Consider the following 27,212-nt stretch of genomic DNA (forward strand, 5'->3'; position numbering starts at 1 on the left):
TTATACTGATAACAAGTTCAAACAGGTACCATTAATACAGGTAACGAGTGGAGGACAGAGGAGCCTCTTAAAGAAGAAGTTACAGGTCTTTGAGAGCCAGAAATCTTGCTTGTTTGTAGGTGACCAAATACTTATTTTCCACCATAATTTGCAAATAAATTCATAAAAAATCCTACAATGTGATTTTCTGGATTTTGTTTTCTCAATTTGTCTGTCATAGTTGACGTGTACCTATGATGAAAATTACAGGCCTCTCTCATCTTTTTAAGTGGGAGAACTTGCACAATTGGTGGCTGACTAAATACTTTTTTCCCCCACTGTATACTAACACACACACACACACACACACACACACACACAATTTAACAAATAAACTAATCATCAAGAAACAGGTGTGTTAGTTAGTGCTGAACTAGCCCAAAATCTATCCAGGAGTATGGTTGGGGACCATTGTGTCAGAGAGATATTCACCTGTCTCACCATTTTCACAACCAAGAGGGCATGTACTCACCCAGTTCCCCTCTTTGTGACATCACCCTAGTGTCAGAGTTGAGTCCAGTGGTCCAGAAATATTGTAAAACCACCGATATGGTTCACCCATAGATTTGACATACATAGTCACACACTGAACATGTATTCCTTCAGGCCCTAATATTTGTGTTTGCATAACATTGTGCTAGTGTTGTCACAGTACAGTATCACAATACTCGATTTTCCATGACAAAAAAAGAAAACAAGAAGCAGATTGAACTCTATGGTCCTTTGAGAACCTGTTTTATACCAAATATTTTGTGCTATAGCTTAGAAAGTAAACAAATCAATTTGGGTGACAGCATAAGGCTGTTAGTTTTCAACATTAGGACTGTTTTGCTTCAATCTGCTTCATTTTTTGTTTCCTTGCCGTGATATAAATACCGTGATACTCAGTGTCATCTATTTTGACAACATTACATTGTGCTTTTTTTTTTTCAACGCTTGCATGTATGTGGCTTGCTGCTCTTGTTCTGATCAATATTATCATACATTATCTATAAGATGGTTAGCCTCCTTAAAGATAGGTCTATAGGGCAGCATTGAGATAAGGTGTGCATAGCGCAAGCTTTTGTTGAGACAAAATTCCATGTAGACATTGTCTTGTTATATTGCATATAATAACAATTCACACTGTACATGGGCCCATGGTGCGCCCATTGTCATAGATTCCGTGGAAATGTTTTCTGGTTTAGCACTGGTTGGTATTTTGATTGATTGCAGTGAATTTCATTTTATTGTGTATAACCAACCGCCTATTGTAAAACTTCAAAGGATTTAGCAGGTCATCTAGATATTCTGTGTACCAAAATCTCCCTCCAACTCCTTATCAACAACAGTTACCCCATAAAACTCCTAGCTGTTATAGGGAAGCAAAAACTCAAGCATAATTTATTCCACTACAGATAAAATGTATCATCTTCATCAATCATATTTTTAAAATGAGGTTTTGAGTCTGGCCAGGTTTTTAACATTATCATTTTTAGGTTGTTTCATAGCCTACATATTGCCTGATGTTGTCATGTCTGCAGGTACATGTTTATTTTGACCATCAATTCAAATACACACTTAGCAATGCCCTCCAACCAATGGATGTTAAGGGTTCCACGTCCAGGTTCCATTACCCCTCTTCCTGAATCCCTGTGTCCTTGTCACGTGCAGAGGACAACTTATCACATGCATTAGTGCTCTCTCTCTCTCTCTCTCTCTCTCTCTCTCTCTCTCTCTCTCGCGCTCGCTCGCTCGCTCTCGCTCTCTTTCTCCTTCTCTTTTACTCACTTTCTCTCTCTCTTTCTCTCTCTCTTTAGTGGGTATACAGGGTCGTGTTCATTAGAATTCACGTAGCAAAACATTTTGCAGCGGAAAACAAAAATGAGTGTTTCTTATTGGACAACTCTTATTGGAGTGCCTCCCTGTTTCACTATGTTTCTGACCATTTTCTTCCGTTTCATGCCTACTGAACACGGCCCTGGTTGTACAAAACCAGCAGTATTCCTGTCAGGCAGTTTCTGACCCTGTCTCAATTCAATATAATTCAATTCAAAGGGCTTTATTGGTATGGAAAATGTTACCACATACATTGCAAAAGCAAGCATATAGAAACATTAAGTCAGTGGTGACGGAAATACATAATAAGAAAAATAATACTCAATGAACAATAGTGATTAACAGGACAACACAGTAATGATGTCTCTTTCTCTCTCTCTCTCTCCCTGTGCAGTCCGTACATGTTGGAAGACAGCCAGCGGGTGGTGGGTGGGGTGCTGGTGGGCACGGGCCTGTGGGTCACCATCATCTTCATCATGAGGAACGCCCTCAAGTGCCTGCTGTCGTGGCACGGCTGGATGTACAACCGCCACGGATCTGTCTCCTGGGGCACGCAACTCTGGATAGTGAGTTCAGAACTACGCTAGGCACATAATTCTTACTTGTTGAGGTGTTTCATAACAATAAGTCTAGTTACGTTTGAGTCAGGTGTAGATACCTTAGATACCAAATAAATACAAGGTTTATAGGAACATCTACCTTCACTATGTTCCATTTTATCCCATCTCTGTGCAGTAAACCTTTGTTACAATGTTGACATTCCTTCTAAATCTTAGTTGTTTTGATTCTTGAGAACTAGGAAGGTTTGCTGTTAGAATAGATCACATCAAGAACCCAACTAGCTTCTGCTGTTTTAAAATCGGCACTTTGCTTAACCCAGAAGCCAGCTGCACCAATGTGTCGGAGGAAACACTGTTCAACTGACAACCAGTCTGCCTGCAGGCACCCGGCCTGCCACAAGGAGTCGCTAGAGCGCGATGAGCCAAGTAAAGCCCCACCGGCCAAACCCTCCCCTAACCTGGGCCAATTGTGCGTCGCCCTTTGGGATTCCCGGTCACGGCCGGTTGTGACACAGCCTGGGATCGAACCCGGGTCTGTTGTGACGCCTCAAGTACTGCGATGCAGTGCCTTAGACCGCTGCGCCACTCGGGAGACCGCTTCGCCACTTTTTAACCTCATATTAATTATCTCTAGCACCATAATATCTACATATGAATATGAGCTTATAAAGTGGTGAAGTGCCCCTTTATTTGCTAGCTTGTCTTCACACACTTCTGAGTATGTACTTTCTATGCGGTCCAAACACACCGTTTAACCTTTATTTTCTTCTCCTGTAGCTAAATGTGTTCTAACGTGCATTGGTGTTAGTCTCAACAGTCTAACATCAAACCACACATGCCTAGAGATGCAATGTAACGTTTTCTGCTAGAGCAGTAGTAAAGAGCCAATCCATAATAAATAAAAAAAAACGGCAGCCCTGGAACTTGGTTTGCTATAAAACAAAGAGTGATGAGGCTGGAGAAATGTAACCGCTCTCAAATTCATTAGTATAGCCTTTGAATTCATTAGTATATAGCCTTTGAATTCATTAGTATATAGCCCTTTAATCATTTTTAAATGATAGAAAATGGCTGTAAAGATCACAAATGATGCCTTTAAAACCACTATTTTCTTGTAGATTGTTCTTGTGCACTTTGCCTTACATACAGTATCCAGGTTGGGAGGTAAATCACGAAGGTTAATTTTACTCTTCCCCCTCCACTCCTTTCACCCCTCCTCTCTTCTGCTCTGCTATGCTGTCGTTCACAGTTATTTGTCAAGTTGTTCTCTGGCAGGAAGCCAATGCTGTACAGCTTCCAGAGTTCGCTGCCAAGGCTGCCCGTCCCCCCGGTCAAGGACACCTGCAGAAGGGTGAGTTCATCCTATGATGATTTCATATCCTCTGATATCATATCCTGCGATGTCATATCAGTTGCTTAGATTACTGGCCTCTCTGAGGACACCACCACAGTGCATTCAGAGGAGTTGCTGTTACTCTGAAGCTAAATTGATAGTCAGATATTTTGGGAAATTGTTAATCACAGATTCACATAAATGAAAGGAATTTCCATCAAGTAATCTGTAATCATAGGCTGACACCTCAGAGGTCTCAATAAGACTCTCTCTTTGCATCTCAGTCAATATGTCAATAAAGCGCCACTTACCTTTGAAAGGATAGTTCACTCAATAACAATCCTTTAGTATTTTCTTCATTAGTCCACTGTTAATTCAATTCCTTTGTTTTGTTGTTTGTCAGCAGTCACGTTTTCAAGATAGACCACTTTCAGTATAGGGTTGATGATGTGTTTTGCATATGATGCAAATTTGATTTTGGGATTGTATTACCAGTGGACTAATGAACAAAATACTAAAAATATAGTTTTTTGAGTGAACTATCCCTTTAAAACATCCACCCCAAGCCCCCAGTCACAGCTGACCAGACTCCAACGATGGGTTATTGGCTTTACAAGCAAATGCAATGATTATGGCCCGTTATGGGGATGATACTTGACACTAGGTTTAGGTTACACAAAAAGGCGGTTGTGGAAAAAGGAGAGGAAAAGAGCCTTTGCATCCAGCCGTCGTTCCCTTCTCTTCCTGGTTGAATGCATTCAGTTGTGCAACTGACTAGGTATCCCCTTCCTTTCCCTTTCCTGAGACCGTGTTGCCCCAGGAAGTAATTGTTTAACTGGCAACCATACCACCCTCCTCCCTCGTCCGCATCACCCCCCCGCACTGTGTGTTATTTACATAGAACTCTACAACCCCTCTTTGTTCATCCCCTTACATGTGTATTGTAAAATGTGGTACACAAATACAATGTGGTTTAAATTAGTATTTTTTTTAACAATATATTTATTGTCATATTTCAATTTCAAAAAACAACAGAAAACATAATAATAATGACGTGGTTGAGTTTAAATATTGCACCCTAACCGTATCTCCTTCCTTTCTCTGTGTGTGTCCTCCAGTACTTGGAGTCAGCTCGTCCATTGATGGATGACGAGCAGTATGTGAGGATGGAGGGTCTGGCCAAGGAATTTGAGAAGAACCTGGGCCCAAGACTACAGTGGTACCTCAAGCTCAAGTCCTGGTGGGCCTCCAACTATGTGAGTCTGTCTGCACCTCCTTGTTTGATATATGGGTTATATACATTCTAATGCTGTTTAATGTAGGTTCATGACTCACTGAATAATCTATATTAAGAATATATAGAATATTCTTTAGCCTAGCGCAGGCTGTAATCATCATGACACAGGGCTTTATTTCTTTCTTTCCCCCTTTTTCATATTTCATCTCTCTCTTTATGTCTCTCTCTATCTCTCTCTCTCACTCTCTCCCTCTTTCTCTCTCTGTCTGTCTTTGTCTCTCTCTCTCTTTCGTTCTCTCTCTCTCAGGTCAGTGATTGGTGGGAAGAGTACATCTACCTTCGGGGTCGTGGGCCCATCATGGTCAACAGTAACTACTACGCCATGGTAAGACATCTCTCACCTAGCAGTGGGTTGTGTGAGATTCCCTTCCAAAAGTGTTGTTAAGGGTGAATTTACCCAAGTAAATGTGTGTATTGACTATATTGAACATGTCTGAATGTGAGTATGCTGTAACTCTGTACTGTAGTTGTGAGTATAGACAGACACGACAGAGCTGTAGGTATTTGTATGGAGCCTTGTCCACTGTTCTATATCTGTTGTGCATAACGTTTCACATGCTCATCATAAGGCAGTCTCTGTCTTATGCAATGTAATGGATGAATGGTTTGTGCCTCTCGAGTTCCCGTCTCCAGATTGTTGCCCTAACCTAACCTTTTTCACAGGGCCGTGCCTATGTTCGTTCTTAGATCTGTTGTAAAGCATTTTTTTGTTATACGTTTAGTCATTTTTAATATATTATTTTGCCATTCTTTAGTATTTTTTGGTTATTCACTTGGTATTCTCCCCAAACATAAGCTCTATCACTGAGCTTAGAGACATTTCCAATGTGTTTGTTGTTTTGATTACTGTGTCTGAGGAAGAGATTAACTGATGGACTGCGGCTAGGTTAGGGTGTTCAGACGTCTGTCTATTATTTGATTAGCATGTCTGAACTCTATTCCAGTGGGCAACTGTAAACAAGATTATGTCCCGTAAGTCTGCCGCAAACTTTGACCCAATAACTGATCTAACACGTATGCTTAAAGGGATTCCTCATCTAAATTACAATGTTTTATGTTATGGTTCCTGATTTCATGGGCTAGGAGAGATTGTGATCCATACTCCCCTGGTTTGTATACATAGTGCCACAGCCACTATTCATAGTGTTGATGACAAAAAAACAAACAGTTCAGTAAGCATGAAAATGAAGAAACAGGGAGAGACTATCTGGACTTGTTCAGTAAAAAATGCTAATTTTCTTTTTCCGTTGCACAACGCTTTAAAATGTTTTGCTACGGTGTGCCTTAATGAACACAACCCAGGTAGCGCAGTCTTATATTCATGCACAAATCAGCTCAATGTAAAGGTGGCAGTGGCTAAAAAGTGTGGATTGTAGTCTCTCATGGCCCATATATTTCTTTATAGAGAACCATTTTTTATTTTTATTTTTTTCCTTTATTTAACCAGAGAACTCACATTGAGATTTACATCTTTTTTTTAAAGTGAGCCCTGGCCAAGAAAGCAGCATACATATATATACTGAACCAAAATATAATACTGAACCAAAATATAAACGCAAGATGTAAAGTGTTGGTCCCATGTTTCATGAGCTGAAAGACCCAGAAATGTTCCATACGCACAAAAAGCTTATTTCTCTCAAATGTTGTGACAAAATTGTTTACATACCTGTTAGTGAGCATTTCTTCTTTACCACGATAATCCATCCACCTGACAGGTGTGGCATATCAAGAAGCTGATTAAACTTTACAAAGGTGCACCTTGTGCTGGGGACAATAAAAGGCCACTCTAAAATGTGCAGTTTTGTCTCACAACACAATGCCACAGATGTCTAAAGTTTTGAGGGAGTGTGCAATTGGCATGCTGACTGCAGGAATGTCCACCAGAGCTGTTGCCAGATAATTTAATGTTAATTTCTCTACCATAAGCCGCCTCCAACGTCGTTTTAGAGAATTTGGCAGTACGTCGAACCGGCCTCACAACCGCAGACCACGTGTAACCACGCCAGACCAGGAATTCCACATCCGGCTTCTTGACCTCGTTTGCGGACAGCTGACGAAACTGGGTTTGCACAACCGAAGAATTTCTTCAAAAACTGTCAGAAACCGTCTCAGGGAAGCTCAACTGCGTGCTCGTCATCCTCACCAGGGTCTTGACCTGACTGGTGTTCAGCGTCTTAACCGACTTCAGTGTGCAAATGTTCACCTTTGATGGTCACTGGCACGCTGGAGAAATGTGCTCTTCACGGATGAATCCCAGTTTCAACTGTATGGCGTCGTGTGGGCGAGCGGTTTGCTGATGTCAACATTGTGAACAGAGTGCCCCATGGTGGCGGTGGGGTTAAGGTATGGGCAGCCATAAGCTACGGACAACGAACACAATTGCATTTAATCTATAGCAATTTGAATGCACAGAGATACCGTGATGAGATCCTGAGGTCCATTGTCGTGCCATTCATCCTCCGCCATCCCCTCATGTTTCAGCATGATAATGCACGGCCCCATGTTGCAAGGATCTGTACACAATTCCTGGAAGCGGAAAATGTCCCAGTTCTTCCATAGCCTGCATACACCCATTGAGCATGTTTGGGATGCTCTGGATCGACGTTTACGACAGCGTGTTCTAGTTTCTGCCAATATCCAGCAACTTCGCACAGCCATTGAAGAGGAGTGGGACAAGGTTCCACAGGCCACAATCAACAGCCTGATAAACTCAATGCGAAGGTGATTTGTCGCGCTGCATGTGGCAAATGGTGGTCACACCAGATACTGACTGGTTTTCTGATCCACGCACCTACTTTTTTTTAAAGGTATCTGTGACCAACAGATGCATATCTGTATTCCCAGTCATGTGAAATCCATAGATTAGGGCCTAATGAATTTATTTCAATTGACTGATTTACTTATATGAACTGTAACTCAGTAAAATCTTTGAAATTGCTGCATGTTGGGTTTATATTTTTGTTCAGTGTAGTTACATGAGACACAACACTACATAAAACATAAAAATGGATAGAAGTTAAAACAGTGCAAGTGCATAAGAGAGCTTAAAAGAGCAGGTTTAAAAACATGTGCAATCTGTGGTCAGCAGCCCTCATATCTGGGATTTAAAATTATCATTCAGAGTAAATTAATTATTCTGAGTGTTCCAAGATGATGTGGCAGCAAAGCTCAAAGCACTCTAACAACACTCACTTCTTGTATTGGGAACGTTATATAAAATACAGCTCTGTGATCTCATACTGTAATGTCCCTGACTCTGTAGGGTGAGTAAAGTGCTTAAATATATTGGCAGCTGCCCTAAAATGGCCTTGTAGCCAAACATGTCCCTTGCAGTTAAGTATTTTTTAAAATATTTTATTTAACCTTTATTTAACCTTTATTTGAGGGCCTAGCAAGAGGCAAAAGGCCTCCTTTGAGGATGGGGGATAAAAAAACACACAAAAAACAATGTAAGACAAAACGGACAACACAGACAGAAAACACTGGCAACAGCACAAATACAAGAGCAAACAAACAGTGGATATGTATATGTGTGAGCAGGCATGTGTGTGAAGTAAAACAACATGCTTCCTTACATAAGGCAACGCAAACTAGTGACATCGGGTGACAAGTAGAAACAACTATGACCATCCTGCTAACTGATATAAGGTACAGTGATGTGTAAGAGGTCTTTTGTTTGTTACAAATCTTAGTGCAGTGTGGTAAAGTGTGTCTAGTGTGTGCAGGCAAGACCCTGGGGCATTCATAGTCCAACAAAGGAAAAAAAGTGTCTGCAACAAAGTCTTTTCTAGCTTGAAATGAAAAACAAGACTTGTTCCTCAAGAAAAAGCCCAGATGAAAGGAATAATCAACTCAAAAACGATATTTTTGTATTTTTTTCATTAGTAAACTCTCCTTCCAGACTCACATTAAGCATCTCCAATCAAAAGTTAGATCTAGAATCGGCTTCCTATTTCACAACAAAGCCTCCTTCACTCATGCTGCCAAACATGCCCTCGTAAAACTGACTATCCTACCGATCCTTGACTTCGGCGATGTCATTTACAAAATAGCCTCCAACACTCTACTCAGCAAATTGGATGTAGTCTATCACAGTGCCATCCGTTTTGTCACCAAAGCCCCATATACTAACCACCATTGTGACCTGTACGCTCTTGTTGGCTGGCCCTCACTTTATATTCGTCGCCAAACCCACTGGCTCCAGGTCATCTATAAATCACTGCTAGGCAAATCCCTGTCTTATCTTAGCTCACTGGTCACCATAGCAACACCCACCCGTAGTATGCGCTCCAGCAGGTACAGTGGGGAAAAAAAGTATTTAGTCAGCCACCAATTGTGCAAGTTCTCCCACTTAAAAAGATGAGAGAGGCCTGTAATTTTCATCATAGGTACACGTCAAATATGACAGACAAATTGAGGAAAAAAAATCCAGAAAATCACATTGTAGGATTTTTAATGAATTTATTTGCAAATTAGGGTGGAAAATAAGTATTTGGTCACCTACAAACAAGCAAGATTTCTGGCTCTCACAGACCTGTAACTTCTTCTTTAAGAGGCTCCTCTGTCCTCCACTCGTTACCTGTATTAATGGCACCTGTTTGAACTTGTTATCAGTATAAAATACACCTGTACACAACCTCAAACAGTCACACTCCAAACTTCACTATGGCCAGGACCAAAGAGCTGTCAAAGGACACCAGAAACAAAAGTGTAGACCTGCACCAGGCTGGGAAGACTGAATCTGCAATAGGTAAGCAGCTTGGTTTGAAGAAATCAACTGTGGGAGCAATTATTAGGAAATGGAAGACATACAAGACCACTGATAATCTCCCTCGATCTGGGGCTCCACGCAAGATCTCACCCCGTGGGGTCAAAATGATCACAAGAACGGTGAGCAAAAATCCCAGAACCACACGGGGGGACTTAGTGAATGACCTGCAGAGAGCTGGGACCAAAGTAACAAAGCCTACCATTAGTAACACACTACGCCGCCAGGGACTCAAATCCTGCAGTGCAAGACGTGTCCCCCTGCTTAAGCCAGTACATGTCCAGGCCCGTCTGAAGTTTGCTAGAGTGCATTTGGATGATCCAGAAGAGTATTGGGAGAATGTCATATGGTCAGATGAAACCAAAATATAACTTTTTGGTAAAAACTCAACTCGTCGTGTTTGGAGGACAAAGAATGCTGAGTTGCATCCAAAGAACACCATACCTACTGTGAAGCATGGGGGTGGAAACATCAAGCTTTGGGGCTGTTTTTCTGCAAAGGGACCAGGACGACTGATCCGTGTAAAGGAAAGAATGAATGGGGCCATGTATCGTGAATTTTTGAGTGAAAACCTCCTTCCATCAGCAAGGGCATTGAAGATGAAACGTGGCTGGGTCTTTCAGCATGACAATGATATCAAACACACCGCCCGGGCAACGAAGGAGTGGCTTCGTAAGAAGCATTTCAAGGTCCTGGAGTGGCCTAGCCAGTCTCCAGATCTCAACCCCATAGAAAATCTTTGGAGGGAGTTGAAAGTCTGTGTTGCCCAGCGACAGCCCCAAAACATCACTGCTCTAGAGGAGATCTGCATGGAGGAATGGGCCAAAATACCATCAACAGTGTGTGAAAACCTTGTGAAGACTTACAGAAAACATTTGACCTGTGTCATTGCCAACAAAGGGTATACAGTAATCCCTCGTTTATCGCGGGGGTTACGTTCCGAAAATGACCCGCGATAAGTGAAATCCGCGAAATAGAAAACTTTTTTTTTTTACAATTAGCAACTATTACATGTATACAAATACAGTGACTCACGTGTAGGCCGTTTCACTGCTCTTCAGACTGGGCCGCTGCATCCTGACTGCGCTCTGCAGTGTTCTCTTCTTCTGAAGCCCGCGGTGCAGGTGTGTTTGTTCGGGAGAAGAACATAGTGATAGGCAGCTGTTGTCGCTCTTTTTTCTTCTTTGCAAAAAGATCCTTGTACACCGACATGCCACCATCGATTACGTTGGAGAACTGTAATGAACGGCTCATCAAAGGGTCCCATTCCTCAGCTACTCGCTTAAGTTCAGTGGCCATTCGCACCATGGTTGCTAAGCGACCAAGCGTTAGTCCTTCCTCCTCATCTCTCGTGTCCTCTTCTCCCTCTTCTCTTTCATCGTCGCTTTGTGGCTTTGTCATTTACCTTCCCTTAGCATGTCCAGAAGTTTAACTTGATCTGAGATAGGTAGCATCTTCCGCCGTTTGGGCCCATCCGCAGGTGCTTTTGTCGGTCCAGGCCGTTTCGTCGACATTATGGGTTTAGGAGATGTTCGAAATTACAAGATAATTTGGCCAACTTAATGTAAATTTGCCAAGCTGTTTTATGTACGTACACATAACTGCACGAGACGACAAAATGATAGCACAATTCGTAGCATGTTTTGATACAAGAAGCGGGAGTGAGTTTTTAGCGAATCAGAATGCAGAGCACAATGCACCAAAAAAAAAAAAATGCATTATGAAAATCCGCGAAATAGCGAATCCGCGATAAGTGAACCGCGAAGTGGCGAGGGATCACTGTATAACAAAGTATTGAGAAACTTTTGTTATTGACCAAATACTTATTTTCCACCATAATTCGCAAATAAATTCATTAAAAATCCTACAATGTGATTTTCTGGATTTTTTTTTTCTCATTTTGTCTGTCATAGTTGACGTGTACCTATGATGAAATTTACAGGCCTCTCTCATCTTTTTAAGTGGGAGAACTTGCACAATTGGTGGCTGACTAAATACTTTTTTTCCCCACTGTATATCTCACTGGTCATCCCCAAAGCCAACACCTCCTTTGGCCGCCATTCCTTCCAGTTCTCTGCTGCCAATGACTGGAACGAACTGCAAAAATCTCTGAAGCTGGAGACTCTTATCTCCCTCACTAACTTTAAGCGTCAGTTGTCAGAGCAGCTTACCGATCACTGCACCTGTACACAGCCATTCTGAAATTAGCCCACCAAACTACCTCATCCCCATATTGTTATTTATTTTGCTAATTTGCACCCCAGTATCTCTATTTGCACATCATCTTTTGCACATCTATCATTCCAGTGTTAATACGAAATTGTAACTATTTTGCACTATGGCGTATTTATTGCCTTACCTCCATAACTTACTACATTCGCACACACTGTATATATATTTTCTGTTGTATTTTTGACTTTATGTTTTGTTTACCCCATATGTAACTCTGTGTTGTTGTTTTTATCGCACTGCTTTGCTTTATCTTGGCCAGGTCGCAGTTGTAAATGAGAACTTGTTCTCAACTGGCTTACCTGGTTAAATAAAGGTTAAATAAAAAAATAAAAAAAGTCCACTGTTGATGCAGTCTCAAAATGTTTTGCAATGCAGCAGTCAAAGTTTTCATGATGATGTGTTTTGCATCATAGGTGGCAAGTTTTATCTTGGAAACTTGACTGCTGACATGCAAAACATTTTGGGACTGTATTAAGAGGGGACGAATAAGAAAAATTAAAGAATGATTTGGGGTGAACTATTCCTTTAAGGCTTCTAAGCACTTTATGACGAGGGACTACTTCACCATGGGTACCATAGTGGGGCTCATTATAACCACCTTTCATATTTCCTTGGGAATACATTGCCACTTCAGTCGGCATGGTTATGGGCCTGGGGTTATTAATATCTCCAAAATACAACCCTCTTTTGTGTATAGAGTATGTGCCAAACTGATGAAAACCCAGTAAAACAGGAATGTACTACCTGGACTTGTTCAATAAGAAATAAATGCCACACCTGTCAGGTGGATGGATTATCTTGAAAAAGGAGAAATGCTCAATAACAGGGATGTAAACACATTTCTGCACAAAATTGGAGCGAAATAAGCTTTTTGTGCAGATGGATCATTTCTGGGATATTTTATTTCAGCTCATGAAACATGGGACCAACACTTTACATGTTGCGTTTATATTTTTGATCAGTATATGTATGATAGTAACAACTTGTCTTTCTGATACAATGTAACACGTTTGCTTAATACCTTTTAAGGCTTCAAAATTATACAATTTATGCAGTTAAATTGTAATAAATAAATAAATACATTCCTATGAAATAATAGATCAAATGAATAAATTGGCATAGGGTGGGCAATACACATAGGGCCAATACCATGAGATCATATTGGGACCCAAATGGGCCCAATAAGGGCAGCCGATCCAAAGTTTTTGTTTTTTTCAGGTGAAGTAAGGGCTGCCATTTGGCCCACCTTCCTTGTGGCGAATGTGAAGCCGATGAGCAAAGTCACATCGGCCCAATGTGGGCAGATAATATTTTAGCCTGCTTTGGGCCCACATCGTGCCAATGTGGGCATGTTTGCTGGGTAGTTACTAGGAGTTTAGGCTTGGGCCTTGAGTTAAGTAACTATGTCAAGCGTTTTCTGAAGATTTAGAATGACTGGAACTGAGTTGATTATATTGTGTTAAATTTGATTATATTCCTTCCTTCTCTCTCTTGTTCTCTCTCTTTCGAAACACTCTTTATTTTCTTTCTTTCTTTCTTTCTTTCTTTCTTTCTTTCTTTCTTTCTTTCTTTCTTTCTTTCTTTCTTTCTTTCTTTCTTTCTTTCTTTCTTTCTTTCTTTCTTTCTTTCTTTCTTTCTTTCTTTCTTTCTTTCTTTCTTTCTTTCTTTCTCTCTCTCAATTCAAAATGCTTTATATGTTATTCGCATGACAAAAAATACATAACATTGGCATGACAAAAAAAAACATTTGTATTGCCAAAGCAGCAATACACAATAATGTAATAATCGAAATCTCTCTCTCTCTCCTCTCTTCCTCTCTGCAGGACTTTCTCTATGCCTTCCCCTCTCATATTCAGGCGGCGAGGGCGGGCAATGTCATCCATGCCATTATGCTCTACAGGAGGAAACTGGACAGAGCCCAGCTCAAACCAGTGAGTTTTCTTTTCATCCCCTTGTCTGTGTGTGTGATTAGTTCTAAAATGGAGGGCTTTTTTATGTTTCGTCATTCTACTGCTGCCAAGCATGTTTGTAATACATAATGTAGTTGATTATGTAGCCAAGCCACAGCAATTGTTACTGGTGTGAGGTAAATGGCTTTCTGTGAACTTTTCTGCAGTGTGTGACACTGTGCTTTATGCTCGTTCTACTGCATGAACAACAGTGACCAGCACCCATTCCAACCTGAGATCACAGATGTTTAATGCAGGCCAACTGTATGATATGCTGAAAAAGACTGTTTCACCTCTTGACTCTCTCTCTCCTCATCCCGCATGATGCTTCAATGCACGTTCACTTTTCAACACCATACACACACACACACACACACACACACATATATATATATATATATATATATATATATATATATATATATATATATATATATATATATATATATATATATATATATATATATATATATATATACAGTACCAGTCAAAAGTTTGGACACACCTATTAATTCCAGGGTTTTTCTTTAGTTTTACTATTTTCTACATTGTAGAATAATAGTGAAGTCATCAACACTATGAAACAACACATATGGAATCATGTAGTAACCAGAAAAGTGTTAAACAAATCAAAATATATTTGAGATTTGAGATTCTTCAAAGTAGCCACCCTTTGCCTTGATGACAGCTTTGCACACTCTCGGCATTCTGTCTACCAGCTTCATGAGGAATGCTTTTCCAACAGTCTTGAAGGAGTTCCCACATATGCTGAGCACTTGTTGGCTGCTTTTCCTTCACTCTGCGGTCCAACTCATCCCAAACCATCTCAATTGGGTTGAGGTTGTGTGATTGTGGAGAACAGGTCATCTGATGCAGCACTCCATCACTCTCCTTCTTGGTCAAATAGCCCTTACACAGCCTGGAGGTGTGTTTTGGGTCATTGTCCTGTTGAAAAACAAATGATAGTCCCACTAAGTGCAAACCAGATGGGATGGCGTATCGCTGCAGAATGCTGTGGTAGCCATGCTGGTTAAGTGTGCCTTGAATTCTAAATAAATCACTGACAGTGTCACCAGCAAAGCACCCCCATACCATCACACCTCCTACTCCATGCTCCACGGTGGGAACCACACATGCAGAGATCATCCGTTCACCTACTCTGTGTCTCACAAAGACACGGCGGTTGCAGTTGCAAAAACCATCAAGCGCTATGATGAAACTGGCTCTCATGAGGACCGCCACAGGAATGGAAGACTCAGAGTTACCTCTGCTGCAGAGGATAAGTTCATTAGAGTTACCAGCCCAAATAAATGCTTCACAGAGTTCAAGTAACAGACACATCTCAACATCAACTTTTCAGAGGAGACTGTGTGAATCAGGCCTTCATGGTCGAATTGCTGCAAAGAAACCACTACCAAAGGACACCAATAAGAAGAAGAGACTTGCTTGGGTCAAGAAACACGAGCAATAGACATTAGACCGGTGGAAATGTGTCCTTTGGTCTGGAGTCCAAATTGGAGATTTTTGGTTCCAACCGCCGTGTCTTTGTGAGATGCGGTGTGGGTGAACGGATGATCTCCGCATGTGTATTTCCCACCGTAAAGCATGGAGGAGGAGGTGTTATGGTGTGGGGGTGCTTTGCTGGTGACACTGTCTGTGATTTATTTAGAATTCAAGGCATACTTAACCAGCATGGCTACCACAGCATTCTGTAGCGATACGCCATCCCATCTGGTTTGGGCTTAGTGGGACTATCATTTGTTTTTCAACAGGACAATGACCCAACACACCTCCAGGCTGTTTAAGGGCTATTTTACCAAGAAGGAGAGTGATGGATTGCTGCATTAGATGACCTGGCCTCCAGAATCCCCCGACCTCATCCCAATTGAGATGATTTAGGATGAGTCGGACCTCAGAGTGAAGGAAAAGCAGCCAACAAGTGCTCAGCATATGTGGGAACTCCTTCAAGACTGTTGGAAAAGCATTACAGGTGAAGCTGGTTGACAGAATGCCAAGAGTGTGCAAAGCTGTGATCAAGGCAAAGGGTGGCTATTTGAAGAATCTCAAATATAAAATATATTTTGATTTGTTTAACACTTATTTGGTTACTACATGATTCCATATGTCTTATTTCATAGTTTTGATGTCTTCACTATTATTCTACAATGTAGAAAATAGTCAAACTAAAGAAAAACCCTGGAATGAGTAGGTGTGTCCAAACTTTTGACTGGTACTGTATATATGATATGTGTAGTATGTTTAAATGTGTCAGTGTGCGTTTTTATATATATTCATATATATATATATATATATATATATATATATAAATGCACACACACACAAACACACCGGGTAAATGTTTTGTTTCTGTTCTGATGTTCTGTCCCTCCCTCCCACTGTTGGACACTGCCGCATTAGATTTACTTGCTGGCGAACAAGGTTCCTCTGTGCTCTGCCCAGTGGGAGCGCATGTTTAACACCACCCGCATCCCCGGCCAGGAGACAGGTAAGAGGAGGGCACTGACTGCAGCTCTGCCCTCTGCCCTCCGACGCCTGTGGTGACCCACAGTCTGCTGTCGCGATGGCAACAGGCGCAGGAAACAAAACCCCTGACCCCTGTTCTCAGTGTTAAACCAGCACATCCTCCCTGAGTAGAAGGAATTCTTCTTATTGGCTCCTCTCAAAGATGACGATGAAGTGTCACTCATTAATTGGCTCTTATATTTGAAACTGTTTGACCTGAAGTCACTGTAGAAGACAGAAGGTGTCCCATACACATTTGAGCGATGTGATGTAATACTGCTTCATTTCCATACTGGTGAACTAAATTCTAAATTCAGCATTGGCAAAAAAGTATTCCCCCCCGCATGAACACTCCAGATTTGGAGTGGTACTAGGGAATATGTTAGGGTTGACAACAAACTTCTTTGGGTTGTGCTGGTGACACAGATAGTGGGGCCGCTGATTTCTGGACTCCCCGTTCACGCCTTCAAGCCTAGCAGCCCTCCAAAGCCCTTCCTGCTGCCTCATCAGCCCAATCTTCATCCCTCCTTCTCATCATCCTCCTCTCTCATAGGTCCCTCTGTTATCTGTGGGGTTTTCATTTAGTTTAGTAGTGCCATCTCTCTCTGTTTCTTGACTTTCACCCTCTTGCTTTTCAGCTCATGCTCCTAAACACTATTCCCATGTGCTCATCCCAATACGAGCGTATGTTCAACACCAGTCGTGTCCCAGGTGTAGACACAGGTAGAGTCTAAGTGTTGCTGCATCTCCCACTCCCAACACTACTCCTATTCTTACTTCTACTCCTCACATTTTTGCACCTATTAATTTAGATTAATCGGATGCGTAATTAATAATAATTCTGCATGCTACTTTTTTTTTTTATATGGGGAAGTCTTCTGTGCATGTTAATAGCTTCCTGGCAGTGTGTGAGTTATGGTGGTAGAATTGGCCCTGCACATTGCGCTGTGATTGGTACCTGTAGCCATCACTCATCAGTAATCAGTCAGTACAGGGGCCGTATCCACAAAGCGTCTCAGAACAGGTCATAGGAATCCTGTTAAAACATGTTTTAAGAAGAAGAAAAAAACTCCAAGCGCAGAGTAAGTTTTAGGATGTTGTTAAAGGATATGTTTAATTTTTTACTAACAAATCTAAATGTTTTATGTAAATTTGATGGGTAGAAGGGTCCAGACACCTTTTTTGTGATTTCACTTACCCCAAACGGCAAATCACTTCCTCATTGAGTAGTAAGGGGCCCCTGAAAAAACATGAACAAAGACTCCAAAAACACCCACATTATACAAATTATACAGCAAAGCTCTCAGTATAGCGAAGCAGATCTTTAGATGTTGAACACATGAAATTGCGTCATTCCAAACTTTATCTGTAACGTTATATTCTCTTTTGTGTGACTCGAGCCGTTTCCTCTATCCAGCTGTTCCATTCTCAGTGTAGCCTTCTGCTACAAGTTACTACCAAAATAAAGGAAACACCAACATAAAGTCTCGTAATAGCAGTGGTGTGTATTCATGGATGCCAAGGGAAGCCAGGCTTCCCCAAAAAAATAACCAAGGAAAAAAAAACATACAAAATAATTAATAATTAGTCTCTCTGTGTTTCATACATTTCCTTCAATTCGCAAGAGTCTGAATGAATCTCACCGGAGAAAGCATCCGAGCGAACAAAACATTCTTTAAAAAGTGTCAAGGGAAGCCAGTTTGGATTTGGCTTCACACCAATCACATCAAAAGCCAAACATCGTTGACAGAAAACTTGATTTGTTGCATCTCGTTGTGTCGTTGTCCGCCGGTGGCTAGCAAGCTAGCTAAAATCGTCCCTTTCCTAAATTAGTCATGGATGGAGAGACGGATTTGGACTAGTGGTTTTACTTAATTCTCCGTACTGGCCAATGATTATAACGGAGATTCTGATCCAACCATAAATTCATACATTGTGCCTCTGGCCTGAGAGGATGGTAGTTCAACATGTAGCTAGTTGTAGTAGGCTAATGTTAACTAGCTGGCCTGGTGCATTGTTGCCCATGACAGGAAGTTAGGCTAACGAGCAAACATTTTAGCCAGGTAGCCTAGGACAACAAACGGGCCCGCTTTAAATTATGTTCAGCTTATAAAAGCTTCATAAAGCTTTCATAATGCCTTCATAAGTGTTACAAAGAATGTATAATCATATGTCCTGCTTTATAAAGGGTTCATAAATGTGGCATAACTGTGTGACAATCACCACTGTCAAATGTGACATAACCCAATATGTTGAATATTAAATAAACATATGCTTTATAAAGGGTAACATGTTGTGCTGAACGATGGCATACGCTATAAAGGGATGTCATGTTAGTCACATTACACCTAATCTCGTTCCCAGACACTTCCGCCCAAATGCGCAGAAGGTTTGGTAGACCAAAGCATCAAACTTGGCCTTCATTAGTTAGGGTTAGGTTTAAAATCACATTTTAAGAAGATAAGTTGTGGAAATGGGCAGGGTTTAGCAATATTTATGACTTTTTGACTGTGTTAAGTAGTGACGATGACAAATACTTTATTCAGTAAGGTCACTCCCATAGAATTCTATGGTCACTCCCACTAAGGCCAACTTTGAATGGCTGATATCCCAGGCTTACAGTGGGGAAAAAAAGTATTTAGTCAGCCACCAATTGTGCAAGTTCTCCCACTTAAAAAGATGAGAGAGGCCTGTAATTTTCATCATAGGTACACGTCAACTATGACAGACAAAATGAGGAAAAAAAATCCAGAAAATCACATTTTAGGATTTTTAATGAATTTATTTGCAAATGATGGTGGAAAATAAGTATTTGGTCAATAACAAAAGTTTCTCAATACTTTGTTATATACCCTTTGTTGGCAATGACACAGGTCAAACGTTTTCTGTAAGTCTTCACAAGGTTTTCACACACTGTTGCTAGTATTTTGGCCCATTCCTCCATGCAGATCTCCTCTAGAGCAGTGATGTTTTGGGGCTGTCGCTGGGCAACACAGACTTTCAACTCCCTCCAAAGATTTTCTATGGGGTTGAGATCTGGAGACTGGCTAGGCCACTCCAGGACCTTGAAATGCTTCTTACGAAGCCACTCCTTCGTTTCCCGGGCGGTGTGTTTGAGATCATTGTCATGCTGAAAGACCCAGCCACGTTTCATCTTCAATGCCCTTGCTGATGGAAGGAGGTTTTCACTCAAAATCTCACGATACATGGCCCCATTCATTCTTTCCTTTACACGGATCAGTCGTCCTGGTCCCTTTGCAGAAAAACAGCCCCAAAGCATGATGTTTCCACCCCCATGCTCCACAGTAGGTATGGTGTTCTTTGGATGCAACTCAGCATTCTTTGTCCTCCAAACACGACAAGTTGAGTTTTTACCAAAAAGTTCTATTTTGGTTTCATCTGACCATATGACATTCTCCCAATCCTCTTCTGGATAATCCAAATGCACTCTAGCAAACTTCAGAAGGGCCTGGACATGTACTGGCTTAAGCAGGGGGACACGTCTTGCACTGCAGGATTTGAGTCCCTGGCGGCATAGTGTGTTACTGATGGTAGGCTTTGTTACTTTGGTCCCAGCTCTCTGCAGGACATTCACTAGGTCCCCCCGTGTTGTTCTGGGATTTTTGCTCACCGTTCTTGTGATCATTTTGACCCCACAGGGTGAGATCTTGCGTGGAGCCCCAGATCGAGGGAGATTATCAGTGGTCTTGTATGTCTTCCATTTCCTAATAATTGCTCCCACAGTTGATTTCTTCAAACCAAGCTGCTTACCTATTGCAGATTCAGTCTTCCCAGCCTGGTGCAGGTCTACAATTTTGTTTCTGGTGTCCTTTGACAGTTCTTTGGTCTTGGCCATAGTGGAGTTTGGAGTGTGACTGTTTGAGGTTGTGGACAGGTGTCTTTTATACTGATAACAAGTTCAAACAGGTGCCATTAATACAGGTAATGTGTGGGGGACAGAGGAGCCTCTTAAACAAGAAGTTACAGGTCTGTGAGAGCCAGAAATCTTGCTTGTTTGTAGGTGACCAAATACTTATTTTCCACCATAATTTGCAAATAAATTCATTAAAAATCCTACAATGTGATTTTCTGGATTTTCTTTTCTCAATTTGTCTGTCATAGTTGACGTGTACCTATGATGAAAATTACAGGCCTCTCTCATCTTTTTAAGTGGGAGAACTTGCACAATTGGTGGCTGACTAAATACTTTCTTTCCCCACTGTATATGTGCTGTGTGTGCAATAGCCTGGGGACGACGTTACACCAATAAACACTTACCTTGATGAAAGCCTCCAACCTAAAGAAATTAAAAGTGTGTTTCTTCTGGAACCAAATTACATGTTCCTCAGTACACAAACACACACACAACAAAAACGAGCCATACCGCGCGGTGCTGGGCCCAGTCAGGTCTTTGACATATTCACCCACTCCACCGCTGAAAGGTCAGCCAAAAAATTTCTCCAGCATGGGAACAGAAGAGGAATACCTGGTGCGGTAGTCTCAGGTTGGACTACTCCAAATCATCTTGGTTCTGACACACACACACACAAACACAATGTTTAATCCATGCATTTCCTTTTATTTGTACATTTTGTTAAACAATACAAATACATAAAGTTTCAAAAAGTCCAGCAATGCAATTACATTGAACATTACACAGGGCGGTGATTAGTGTAGCTTGTCCCTGAGCTGGTGGATGAATGGTTCTTGCCTGTCTTCCTGCTGGAGGTACTGCATGTTGGTTCCAACCTTAAAAGTAACAACAAAGAAAGTTAGCAGGTCTGTTAGGAAATGTCTTTGTCACACCATCTGGATAAGGGCATTTCTGTGCTGCACCAGAAACTCTAAATGGGAAGATGGGAAACTCCATTCAATTCATATTATTATATTCCTCTTTCATTTACAAATCTCATGATGTGACTATGAGACGTGGCTGTATCTAAGGGGATTTGTATTTAGCTGAGCCTGCTACCTAGTAAAATTTTGGCTAGCTAGCAATTGCTGTGAAGTCACTGAAATTATTTGAAATAACGATTGAGGTAGCTATAGTATGTAATCTAACTCAACATTTAACTACTACAAACTATTTTAAATTACAATAAAAAAGGTTAACTTACTTGTTTTTTGCTGTCCAGTGGCAGCACAAGTGGGCATTTGATTTGCGAAGTCATCACATGATCAGCGTCTCGTCAGAAAACCTAAAAAAGTAATTCCGGGTCACATAATTTTGGAAATTCAAAATAAAAGTACTCCACGTAATAGTAGAAAAATATCAAAAACCATTCATGATATATAAAAAATAATTGTCGAAACATTAACAATGATTCATATTTGTTCATATTTAAGTGACATTTGGGTTTAAAAACATGTTCCAATTTCAAATAAATGCACTATTCTGGGTGCTGCAGTAACAGTATTGTAGGGAATACTCCGTAGGGTCTGTAGAATGTATATATGTGACCGACCGCCTTGATTCGGTCTTATGTAGCAAAATTTGAAATTGTGTTTTTTACATTGGATAAAAGCAGAGACACAGAGCTACAAAAAGGTATATCATACACTGCATTTGAGGAACAATGGGAAAGTAATTCTGCTTTGAAAATTGATAATCTTGCAATCTCACTTTTGAGAAAATGGCCTTTGAATGTTTTGGTACCTACTGAAGAACTCTTCTTTTTCTACACCCATTCAGCATCGTTCACACCCTCTTAAGCTTTAGCCTCACCCATCTCGTTTCGCTCTCGGAGCATTCAGAGCGCACCCTGGACACTGGCCGATGAGTAGGGTTGATCCGAGCGTTCTGACCTGACAACGGCAGTCAAGCACCCAAGCTAACTGGCTAACATTGGCTAGCTTGCTAGCTACTTCCAGACACAAATGAGAGAACACCCCACTGACCATTTTACTCTCTATAGCTAAGCTGGTTAGGCTGTTTTCATGTTATCTAGAGTGTTGGTGACTGTAACTGTGCTGCTGGCAACAATTTAATTACGCTTTCTTGCCGACGTTTACTTACAGCGGCCATATTCGACGGGTGTTGAGCGTTCGTAAATTCACCAGTTATTCTGCGCTCTGGCATACTCGGATTGAATTTACGAACGCACTTGAAATGGTTACTTGCATAGTGGAGTCTTTTGTTAAGACATGTAGCTAACACATAACATTAGCTAGCGAGCCAGCCAGCTAACGTTAGCTAGCTAACAGTACACTTTAACTTGAAATGAAACCACTTTCTGTCAAAATTAGAAACGTGTAATATCTGAAAATGTAGCTAGCTAGACTATCTTACCCGTGCTCTGAAATCGGAGTAGATAGCCAGAGCGAATTTACCAGCTACGTCTATCAACAGTTGTCGCAGTGACATTCTATTGAAATGGATACTTGCATAGTGGAGTCTTTTGTTAAGACATGTAGCTAGCTAGCCAGCTAAACAATGAACCATAATCCCAACTCATGACGTTACTACCCTGCATGAATCTGCAGGTAGCTAACAAACCAGGTTCAATGTTAGCTAGCTAACATTAGGCTATAACAAGCAAAGCAAATGGGTCTGAGATACGAATATTAAGATCATACATCTAACGTTAGCTAGCTAGCTAACAGTACACTTTAATTTTAAATGAAACCACTTTCTGTCAAAATTAGAAACGTGTAATATCTGAAAATGTAGCTAGCTAGACTATCTTACCCGTATACATCATGGATGGACGCGTCTCCCTCACAGATGCCATGGTTGCCCTTAGTTTGAAGATGTAATCTGGAGACAGGTGTTTTCTCCATCTCCTTAGCTATCATACTCTAATTCCACTGATTTCAAAACTCGGTCCTCCAGAAAGTAGAGAGCAAAACTTATGCTAGTGGGAAGGTTGCTGTCTTTTTTTGTGGCTAAACCAACTAGGCTTGTAATTTAACAATGTTATTCGTATTTACAGATGGCATACACGTTTGTTATTAAGACACATTAAGTTTACATGTTCCAGAAGGCATTTCTGCCAAAAAACGCATTTTGATAAAAGACAGAAATGTTACGTTCAAATGGCTCTCCTGTGAAGTAGTGACCCGTGACACACGCCTAGTTTCCTAAAACGAGTCACATATGGTGTCATTTCATGGGGCACTGAATAATACAGAGTGTTGCTGGCCTTTTACTCGGCCCATTCCATTGGCGGCCGAATCGCATCACATGTGCGCTTACTGCACTACAGAAAACCTGCTAATCAAACAACAGTGCAGGGCATGCTCACTGAATTAAAGGGCAGCTACACTAAAAAATAAACGTTTCTTAGAATTTTCCCAGACCTCAAATGTCATCCCCTGATGTGGTTTAGGCATTGTTGTGAAGTCAGAAAATCCAGTTTTGTGTTTTCTTTTCTATAAAAAGAGTGAGAAAAAACATTTGGAAATCCGAAACTGGAAAACAAAACCAAGAAAACAACATTTTGGAGAAAAAAACCCTACCAACTGTTTTTTGCTGTGCAGCATTTTGGGGGAAGTTGAGGTCGAGTCCAGTATGTTTTAGAGTAATATAATATATACAATTTTGCAGACGCTTTTATCCAAAGTGACCTACAGTCATGCGTGAATAAATGTTTACATATGGGTGGTCCCGGGAATCGTTGCAATGCTCTACAAAGATGCATGACAGGGTAATAAATGCTTTGTGAAGCCTCAATTTAATATGATTTATATGCCTTTATTAAGCGGTGCCAACAAACACTGAAAGTGTGTACTGTATGACAGTCATAGACCGTTTAGGCAACATGAAAGAGGAGGATGGCATTGGCGTTTCTCTTTTTTACTTGCACGCTCGCACACACACGCGCACACACACACACACACTAATAAATCAGTACCATGGACAGCCACATCATATTTAGCTTACGTTGATTGGACTAAATCGTTTTTGGTATCTTTTAGTTGTCACTGTATTAGACTATGCATAGGTGATTAGATGATGTTGAAATGTTGAAGTTGAAATGGTGCCGGAATAGTGGAGGCAGCGCCTGTTTTCTTTGCGATTTGCAGTAAGTCTGTGGTTCTAAATCAATAGTTGTTTAGTAGTCCGAAAATATTGGAAACATTAACTTGCTTGACCATGCTGTAGGTCATGTAACTGTTTGTTACATGCAATATGTTTTGTGGACTTCATGTTTTGTGGACAGATGTTACTCTCTGGTTTTGTGATGAGACAAAGGTGTGGTTGAATTTATTCTGTGTCTTTTTATTGTCTCGGTCTTAGGCCTATATGTCATGGTGTCAACGCATATGAACTAACAGATTATAGAGCAAATATTGTAATTATCACAACACATACGTTGTAATATGGCTTTTTTTTCCTGGCTTGGCTTCCCCGGTGATTTTACCCATGCACTGCAACTGTGTAATAGAGTGTTGGGCCACCACGAGCCGCCAGAACAGCTTCAATGCGCCTTGGCATAGAATATATAAGTGTCTGGAACCTCCTGTGCAGAAGAACCCCATGCTTTCAATATACTTTGTATCCTTCATTTACTCAAGTGTTTCCTTTATTTTGGCAGTTACCTGTAGAATGTATGGAGAGGTATCGCTCGAGTCACAACAAAATGGAATATAACGTTGCGGATAAAGTTCAGAATGACACAATTTCATGTGCCCTACCTTATTATTCTATGAGCGGCATTGGGTTTAGTGCTAACCGACCGTTATAGAACATCTAAAGACTTGCATCACTATACTGCATCACTATACTTGCCATTTCTAAAAGGACGTATTTGGGTGTTTTTGGAGCCTTTGTTCATGTTTTTCAGGGGCAAATTATAGGGAATAACTAATCGCGATGAGGCATCGCCAGCTGTGAAATCTATTGCCCGCTTCCAACAACCACAGTGAATATGACTGTACATACTGTATACTGTATAATGTTGCAATGGTAAAACATTTGAGATAATATTCGCCTGACACGATCATTTTGCCTAGATCTACTCTTAATTCTTGCCTGATATGTTGGCATGCGTAACATTTTTTTTTAACCAATTATGAAGGTTGTTAAAAGCGTGATTTTTATAATATTACCATTATATCAACACACTCGTCACTCCCGTTCAACAACTTTAAATCGCTTTGGCAGAGGAGGCACTTGCTGATAATGTTGCATAAAACGTTTGAAAGGTCTACAGTATCATTTTCATCGAACACAATCAAAGTTAACATGAAACCCTAGATGCCTTCATTTGCCTAATTATTTTACAACGTGATATTGCGCTCCAAATGGATAACTTGAAATAGCATGATGTAGGTTATTTAAATAATCCAAATAAATGCAGGCAATTAACCCTAATTGCACCAAGAGAGCTGGAAAGTGGTGACCCTGGCCTTGACCCCACTCTCCGCGGGTGTCTCAGGGGGAGTTGTGATATGCAATAAACACATTTCCATTACACACTTGTACAAACAGGACAAATATCAGCACCCACCATTTTTATTTAAACTGTAGGCTACATATGTTGACTTCAAATGATCTTATGAGAAAGTGAATGAAAGTAGATTGATAGATTAATTATTGTATTGTACTTGTACTTTACAAACTTAACTTGGAATTAAATTAAATTGGAGAGCTGTAAGTGGACAGCCTTGCTCAGTCTTAAAGGGATTGTACACACAAATTACAAAATTACACATTGGTTTCCTTACCCTTTAAGCAGTGTAAGACAGCAATCGATAATTTGGTTTGGTTTATCTGGTTGTTGTCTCCAAATGCTAATGCTATCCCCTATATTACAGGGCTCCAGACTGCAACCATTTAGTAACATTTTTAATTGGTCGCACTTGTGCGAGCTGCACATTCTACCTGGTTACCTCAATCAAAACATCTCAATGATCATTATTGAGCTCAAAGCACAATGTTTTACAATCAAGATATCTGATATGGCTTTAAAATACGGAGTGCGCAAAATTGTGCATCGCCATCGCAAGTGCACTAGGCCTCATTTGCGAAAAGAATTTTGGACATTACATTTACTGTTAGATTAATACATGGTTACTAGCAGTAGGTGTTATATTTAGAGTTAGCGATCTAGCTAATGTGTTTTGATTGTCCACTTCCTCAGCTGGTGAATTGGCACCAATTGAATTAGGCCTATATTAGGGATGTGACAAATAGAAACATTTTCGTAATATTTAAACAGCAATTTTTTTCATTGGTTTTCCTTTAAAACGATAAGTAAATATAATACAAATTTGGAATCCGCTTCGGGCAGGTGACATTTTTGTCCCGAAGACAACCATAAATTCACGTTGACTCTAGTGTTACTTCCACTTGTTATGTGCATTAGTGACTCGTAACAAAAAATATACCTAGCCAAGTGATCACAGTTCTTCTCCCTACATTCTCTTTTCTCTCCGTTACACGTCTGTCACTCAATTTCGATCTGACCGCTCCCTACACACACTCATGCTGTTCACCCAAGCTCCCATTAGGCCTACATAAATTATTGCCTATAAAAAAGTCTAACTGATAGAATACACAAACAAAACTGTAGGCAAGCTACATTCCTTAGCAAATCAGGACAGCTTAATCAAAGTGGTTGATTAAATTAGGGAAATATGTGTTCCAACCACGAGCTGCAGTTTTGGAATAAAAAATGCATCTTGTCTATTTTAGGCTTTTAGCTAACTGCTATAGTGTGCCATTTAGAATAGGTTACACCCCCCACTA

The 27,212-nt window shown here is 40.7% G+C and overlaps 1 protein-coding gene across 2 annotated transcripts in view; it reads left to right on the forward strand.

The window, feature by feature from the left end:
* cpt1ab (carnitine palmitoyltransferase 1Ab (liver)) overlaps positions 1-27,212 on the forward strand; it is a 67,944-nt gene that overhangs the window by 19,928 nt on the left and 20,804 nt on the right. Inside the window, exons 4-9 of one of the 2 annotated variants that reach the window (XM_084169058.1) lie at positions 2,252-2,423; positions 3,667-3,768; positions 4,869-5,006; positions 5,295-5,372; positions 13,871-13,978; positions 16,415-16,502. In XM_084169058.1, coding sequence (XP_084025184.1) covers positions 2,252-2,423; positions 3,667-3,768; positions 4,869-5,006; positions 5,295-5,372; positions 13,871-13,978; positions 16,415-16,502 — 686 coding nt within the window. Of the gene's footprint in view, positions 1-2,251; positions 2,424-3,666; positions 3,769-4,868; positions 5,007-5,294; positions 5,373-13,870; positions 13,979-16,414; positions 16,503-17,157; positions 17,243-27,212 lie in introns of both variants that reach the window. The other variant, XM_084169059.1, reaches the window with a different exon arrangement.

Source organism: Coregonus lavaretus (genome assembly GCF_964263955.1).
Source record: "Coregonus lavaretus genome assembly, chromosome: 9".
Classification (NCBI taxonomy): domain Eukaryota; kingdom Metazoa; phylum Chordata; class Actinopteri; order Salmoniformes; family Salmonidae; genus Coregonus; species Coregonus lavaretus.